General features: G+C 45.9%; 1 protein-coding gene across 1 annotated transcript in view; it reads right to left on the bottom strand.

Annotated features, from left to right (window-relative positions):
- The window catches only part of ptprfa (protein tyrosine phosphatase receptor type Fa), a 248,725-nt gene that overhangs the window by 52,592 nt on the left and 188,633 nt on the right, over nucleotides 1–7,500 (bottom strand). The window contains exon 21 of the mRNA XM_063201608.1: nucleotides 3,559–3,719. Coding sequence (XP_063057678.1) covers nucleotides 3,559–3,719 — 161 coding nt within the window. The remainder of the gene's footprint in view (nucleotides 1–3,558; nucleotides 3,720–7,500) is intronic.

The following is a 7,500-nucleotide window of genomic DNA, read 5'->3' as shown; positions in this document are numbered from 1 at the left end:
GCTCTCACGCTGATGACGGCCAAGTGCAGAATCACCAGAATACTCTGTGTAAGTACATGTAAGCCCATTGAAACAAATTGGGTGAAGCGAGGAGAAATTTGCCGTTCCATTCTGTTCTGACAGCTCAATGGTTAAAAAAGGTGTTACAGTGGTAAGACTTCTTGCCTTTGCTTCTCTTTGCTTGTATTCGCTCCTCTTTACTTGCCTCCATGGGATGAATGAAGCATTTCATGGTCCTTTGCCAATACTCTTGCATGTCTTCTGTTAGCTTGCTGAGTCCAGTATTGTCCATTGTATTGGCAATGCAATAACTTAGCATACTATTGGCGGTTGTAGATCAAGCACTTTCTATTTTTCCTCTGACTCTGCTAAGCTGCCTCTATTTGCAGCCTCATCATGAGCTACATATACTGATGAAGGTGCTGAGGAAACTATCAATTGAGATGGCAACCCCTTTCTATAGGTAGATCTGATTAAAGGTTAAAAAAAGATGACACAATTAGCAGTCCCGCGTGCGAATCCCTTATTGTAAACACTGGACAGACTGAGAAAATGATCAGCTGAGCAGTCATATTCCAAGGCAAAAAAGAAAGAAAAGAACATTTAAACAGAATAAAAATCTGCATTAGTGGTGCTAGCAGACAGGGTGACCGTGACCTTCATCTGTAGAGGTCTTGAAAGCGTGCACCCCTCAGCTCGTGAAGGAGGTAAAGTCGTCTGAGCGGCGACAGGTGCATGTCCTTTGCAGAGGGCCCCAGGTGAAGTGGGGATAAGAGCGGGAGATTGAGGAGAGATAAGGGCCAAGCACACAGACAGAGATCTGCACAGATAGATAGGCAGCAGCCAGGCACCAAAGGACGGACGGACGCACGCACGGACGGACCAGGAAGGAAGACAAAGAATGGGGCCACAAGTTAATCAGGCAATTTCTCCAAAGAAATGTCACAGGGTACTAATGGGATTTAGGAGTAAAATCGTTGGTCTTAAGGAAAGTGGTAGAGAGAGAGAGTGAGAGAGTGAGATGGAGGAAGAGAGAGCGAGAAGAGGAAAAAGAGCGAGACAGAGAGAGAAAGCCTGAAAGAGAGTGAGACGGGGTGGGGAAGTCTGACGTAGACACTTTTTCAATGGTGAAAAAGACACCAAAACAGAGACATGAGGAAAAAAATAAGACAGAAAATGTTCTGATGTGGTGAAGGGAGAAGAGTAAGACACAGCAAAGACAGGATGATTGAAGAGAGACACACAGACAGGCTAAAATAGGAGGAAAAGTAAGTGAAACTAAGGCGGTGAAGGAGAAAGGAGCGCTGGCAGGGGTAAAAAAAAAAAACCCTGTGAAATGACATAAGATGAAATGAGAGAGAGAACAAGAGAGAGAGAAATAAAGAGAAATAGTGGCAGCCACTGGTGCGCCACATCCACAGGACAGCCAGACTTCGTGTCCCATCAGAGATGTCATTATTATCAGGACTAGCGCCAGGGCTGGTGAGACCGAGAGATGAGAAAATGAGAATGTGAGAGATGGAAGGGAGGTGAGCTGGCGAGGGAGAAAGTGAAAGACTGATAGCGAGAGGAGCAGAACACAGGGAAAGAAGACTGGAGGAAAGAGGGAAAGAGAGAGAGAGAGAGAGAGAGAGAGAGAGAGAGAGAGAGAGAGAGAGAGAGAGAGAGAGAGAGAGAGAGAGAGAGAGAGAGAATGAGTATGTGTGAGTGAGTGAGTGAGTGAGTGAGTGAGTGAGTGAGTGTGTGTGTGTGTGTGTGTGTGTGTGTGTGTGTGTGTGTGTGTGTGTGTGTGTGTGTGTGTGTGTGTGTGAGAGAGAGAGAGAGAGAGAGAGAGAGAAAGAGAATGAGTATGTGTGAGTGAGTGAGTGAGTGAGTGAGTGTGTGTGTGTGTGTGTGAGAGAGAGAGAGAGAGAGAGAGAGAGAGAGAGAGAGAGAGAGAGAGAGAGAGAGAGAGAGAGAAAGAGAGAATGGGTATGTGTGAGTGAGTGAGTGAGTGAGTGAGTGAGTGAGTGAGTGAGTGTGTGTGTGTGTGTGTGTGTGTGAGTGAGTGAGTGAGTGAGTGAGTGAGTGAGTGAGTGAGAGAGTGAGAGAGAGAGAGAGAGAGAGAGAGAGAGAGAACAAAACAGTGGAATAGAGAGATAGATTGAAAGAGTGATGAATCAGCACTGATGACTTGCTGGGGGGGGGAGCAGTCACTCTGCTCAGCACACCAGCCAAAGTCACGAGAGGCCACTGGAGACCCCAGTCGAACCCTACCGTGTCCCGCTCCGGGCAAAACAACAACATCAACAACAATAAACGACAACATCCTCCCTCTGAAACACACTCGCTGATGAGCTGTCGTCCCGTTATTAGAGAAGTGCCAGAGCCTGGCTCTCCTTGTAGGTTTGGCACGTCATCTCGAGAAGTCGATCCGTAACCAAAACGAACGAGCGCGTTACTGTCCAGACATGCGATCCGATAATGGTTCCGGAAGCCTGGCGTGAGATCTGAGAGCAAGCCGGTGATCGCAGTGGAGGCGAGGAGGGAAGACGGTGGCAGGCGAACCCTATTGTGAGACTTGGACAGGGTTCAGTCAGTCCGGCCAAGCTAGGACTGCTAGGTGATGATTGGACTTCCTGCTGCGCTGTTAGCAGCTCTGGAACAACCCTTACTTTGCTTACCCGTCTCAGACTTCTAATACAGAAGTCCCCCCCCCCACCCCCAACTACCATTCACAACATTGCCTTGGTTTGAACATCACCTCACTATCAGACAAAGCTTATGTTTGCTATCAGAGTAAAGGGGGTTCCTATCCAGGCTTTTGAAGACTATAGACTTTTGAAGACACAAGAAAGACTTCAAGAAACCCTCCTACCCTGGCTGGCTCACACAAACAATCATCACAACAACCACCCACTGTTTTTTTTTTTTCAGCAGCTTGGCACACAGTACTTACCGCAACACTCCTTCGAGTTCTGCAGCTTACAGTATGCCTTGCTCCAGCCCTTGAAAGTCACTTTGAATAAAAGTGTCTGCCAAATCGAATAGCCTATATCTTACTAAATGCTTTGCTTTTCAGAGATCTTATTACACCCCAAATGTTTTGGTTGTAAAAGGGGCCAGTTGTGGATAACCAGTGAAGGGATCTAGTCAGTCAGGATGATTCAGAGAATGCTTCACTGATAGAGGGCCTTCACAGGACACAAGGACTGACACATCATCTTCCATCTTCTAATTCTACAATCATCATTTTTTTTTAGTGCTGTCAAAATTATTGCGTTATTATCGCGTTAACTCAACCCCTTTATAACGGCGATAATTTTTTTTATCGCAAGATTAACGCTAGATGTGACCCTGTGAAGTTTTCTTCATAAACTGGCTGATCGCGGGTTACCTTAACTACAATTCCCAGCATGCACGGTTACAGAAGACGCTAGCCGAGCCTCGTGCCCCCCTGCTCCTCCCCCTCCCCCTTCCCCTTGTTTGTCTCTCCCTCCATGTTGATCCTTTCGGGAGAGCTAAGCTTTCAGGTAGAAAGGGGATGAGGATAGGAAGGAAGTTTGTGTGTTTCCTCACCTCTTGAACAGCAGGATGGCGATGACGATGATGATAATGAGGACCACAGCCAGTACAGGCCCCATGACCCACAGCATCTCTGGGTCCTCGATGCTCTTAGACACCGACGGAGACGCGTTCACCTTCAGCGGGTCGGAGAAGGGGCTCGCCACAAACGTCTTCTGTGGGAGGCAAATAAAACAAGGAGAAGGTAAGGGTCAACATGTAATACATGAACCACCACGCTGGTCAAAACACTTCATATAATCATCACGCACCACACCAGGTACATCAAAACACAATTCTTATAAATGTTTATAGCAGCAGCGCTGATGATAAACATTTCAGAATGATTCACAGGGGGTGGACTGTAATTATTTTATGGGTTCCTCCCGATGAATGAATCACTGATTTAGATTTGAGCAGGCCTTTCTCAGCCATGGCAATGAGGCAGGGCAACACTCAAATTCTTTACTAGCAGAACTGAAGAAACTGTTGTAGATGAAAGAGTATGGATGGATAAACTTATGAATTAATTTCATTAAGTTGTATAATAGTGAACAAACACATCCAACTGTACAAAGTGAGACAACAACCTGTCCTGTTCAAAAAGCCGCTTTGCAGGTTAATCTTGTAACACTGGGCTGAATGTGTTGTTTATGCTAATGCCTACATTAGCAGTGGTCAGCTCGCCACGCTAGCAGGAGTCTGACCGGTCAGGCATGCAGTCCTACGCAGGGCCAAGGTGACGGACGGCACAGGTGATGGGTCTGGACACGGCTGGCTAAGCATTTTGAACATTTCACTGATGCCTACAGTTTTTGTTGTTCTGCTTCAACTTGATTCACCTGTGACAACTTTGCAGACTTAAAATTTCTGTATGTGCGTGTGAGTGTGAGCATGAGCATGAATGAGAGGTAGAGAGATGTACAGAGAGAGAGAGAGAGAGAGAGAGAGAGAGAGAGAGAGAGCGAGAGAGAGAGGGCTAGAGAGAGAAAGAGGGAGGGTGAGTACCCTCAGGCACTACCCTGTCTGATGAGCTGCAGAATGTTCCAAGAGTGGCGTATTGTAAACTCTCCTGACCTGAACGGATCTGACTATGTTTTATAAGTTTGCAACAGCTACCACACACTGGTGCACACTGGTACACGCACACACACGCACACACCCACACCACCACACAAAAACACACGCACACCTCTGGCTGTGACACACGATCTACTTTTCCGCGTGGGAATTATGTGAAATGTCGCCATCTAACCAATTACGGCAGGCCGCGGAGCACAGCCTGAGCCCCGACAAATCTTCAAAGCCCCATGCTGACAACCACCCTCCCAAATACGAGCACACAGACACACGCACACACACACAAACAAATAAACAAACAAACAAGCAAATCGCTTTAGAGACACACAGCTTCTGAAGGCTAGCTGCAGAGAGTGAGAGGTGCAGAGAGGTGAAGACCTCCCCGACCCCGCCCATGGACTCTAGAGAGGTTACACAAACTCTCTCTCTCTCTCTCTCTCTCTCTCTCTCTCTCTCTCTCTCTTTCTCTCTCTCTCTCTCTCTCTCTCTCTCTCTCTCTCTCTCTCTCTCTCTCTCCCACTCAAACATCAACACACAAACAAACAAATAAAACAACACCCAGTAAAAGGGGAAAATAAAAAGGAAATACAACAAAGGAAAACTCAACTTAATAATATCGATGCATGGGCTTTGACAGGCGTGCAGCACAAGGCTCATTCATGTCACTTGCATTCATGTCACTCAGGGAAAACAAAGCATGTAAAGTACGTATCTGTTTACTTTTTTGCCATCCACATGTCTCCCATGTCAGGAGACCAAAGTACTGTTTCCCACTGTAGATGCTAAATGTGACAATATAGAAGATGCTACGTAAGCTATATTTCTGTATGTGGTCAGCAAGGGTCACTTTAATGATTTAGAAGTTACAGACTTGTAATCTGTCCATTTTTTCTGTTCAATTTATTTGGCCACAATGTGTGAAACTCAGAGTGAATACGCCCCCCGTCCATCTACTGAATCCCAATGTTAAAAGCAACAAGCAGCGCACTGTAGGTAGCTATGGTGATGGAGGACTCACAATGGCTCAACAGGTTTAGGGTGGAATGAATGCTGCTACACTCCTCACACCCTGTGGATGTTATTGTGGTTGGGGAATGGGAGGCCCACCAATTTTATACCATATGCAATGACACACAAATATATGTTTTATTGCTACATATTGTATATTATTATTATATATACAGTTAGAAAATCAAGATTAATAGGCAATAGTCTTGGGCTTCAAATTATGGTCAAATTTGACATTTTTGCGATGGCACAAAATCGTCAAAAAGGCTGCACCGTTCTGGTTGCACTGTTAGTTAGTCAGGGCTGCACACTGCTAACACAGTGTTATATTCTTTGACTTTCTTTGTTCATTCACTGGTCAATTTTCCCCAACAGAAATAAACGGTTTCACTGCTTAGCAAAGCTAACCAACTGGGAGCAGAATAATGTTTCCAGAGAAGTGTGTGTGTGTGTGTGTGTGTGTGTGTGTGTGTGTGTGTGTGTGTGTGTGTGTGTGTGTGTGTGTGTGTATGGTGAGAGAGCAAAAGCATATCTGCGACCCACTCACTACACAGAACACAGAGGGACAAGGACAGAGACTACGTGTCTAGTGTGTGCACAGTGTGTGTGTGTGTGTGTGTGTGTGTGTGTGTGTGTGTGTGTGTGTGTGTGTGTGTGTGTGTGTGTGTGTGTGTGTGTGTGTGTGTGTGTGTGTGTGTGTGTGTGAGTGCAATTTGATGAATGCGGTTTTGATGGTTTGGAGGCCAACTCAGCTTTCTGTCGGCAGTAGAAATCCACTGGACTTTGTTGAATATAGTAGAATATATAAAGTCTGTGTGCTTGCATGTGTGTGTGTCTGCGTGCGTGCGCGCGCGTGTGTGTGTGTGTGTGTGTGTGTGACCGAGCCCCTTAAACTGATTCTAGTCCCACCACAGGGGCTTACACAACACGACATGTCCAATTCTGGAGACACATACTGTAGTAGACACACAACCTGAGCCTACTCATGCCGCACTGTCAACACCCCTACATTGCTTATCCCAGTCTAAATATATTTCTGTACAGTGAACAAACCTCAACATCCTCTCTCAGGTGTCAGGAACACAAACGCGCACACACACACAGACGACACACACATACACACACACCACAGACACACACAAGCACACGCACACCTCTTCCAATGTTTCTTTCCCTCTCCCTTTCCCACTTGAAGCAGCTCTACTCTGAAGAAGGCAAGAGAGGGGTCCACCACCCTTGGTCAAAGTCCAAGTCCAGCCCCCTTTTGTACTTTTGTTACCAAGCCAATTAAACCTGACTGGTCTGTCACAAAGTTTCTCTGGAAAGAAACAACAAAGGGCTTACACATATGCATACAAACACGTACGCAGCTCTCACAAACACTCAGGAAAAGAAAAGAATAAAGAAAAGAAAAAAAAGTGGTTCCTCATTACCTCCTTAACAGAGCACAACTGCAGAGCAATGTCACATAATAGAGTTAAGTGGAACAATTTACCGAGTGTAATTCACTTGAAATGGCTGCTCCAGTCATCACTTTGGGCTGGGAATAACTGGGGCTGGTAGCAGCGCCTGCTGTTTTGGAATGGGACCAGGCAGCCATTTGAGTCCAATCTTGAATTTAACTTTAGTGCACATCAGTTGGGTTCCCTGCGTAACAAAACTAACCCCACTCATCTGCACGCCTACCACTGTGTATTTTCCATTCAAATTGTATGTTGCTGATCTTGTCCTCTTCTGTAACTTACTTTAGATAATAGTATCTGGTAAATAAAGTGTAATGCAATAATTGCTACAGCTGCTCAACTGTGGATTTAGGCTTTCAGGTAAATGCTATGCTAGTTGCATAGTCTACCCAGAAAAGGGAATAGG

The sequence above is a fragment of the Engraulis encrasicolus genome, chromosome 6, assembly GCF_034702125.1.
Source record: "Engraulis encrasicolus isolate BLACKSEA-1 chromosome 6, IST_EnEncr_1.0, whole genome shotgun sequence".
Classification (NCBI taxonomy): Eukaryota; Metazoa; Chordata; class Actinopteri; order Clupeiformes; family Engraulidae; genus Engraulis; species Engraulis encrasicolus.
Note: the sequence above shows the minus strand (reverse complement) of the source record. Positions and strands in the feature narration are given on the sequence as shown.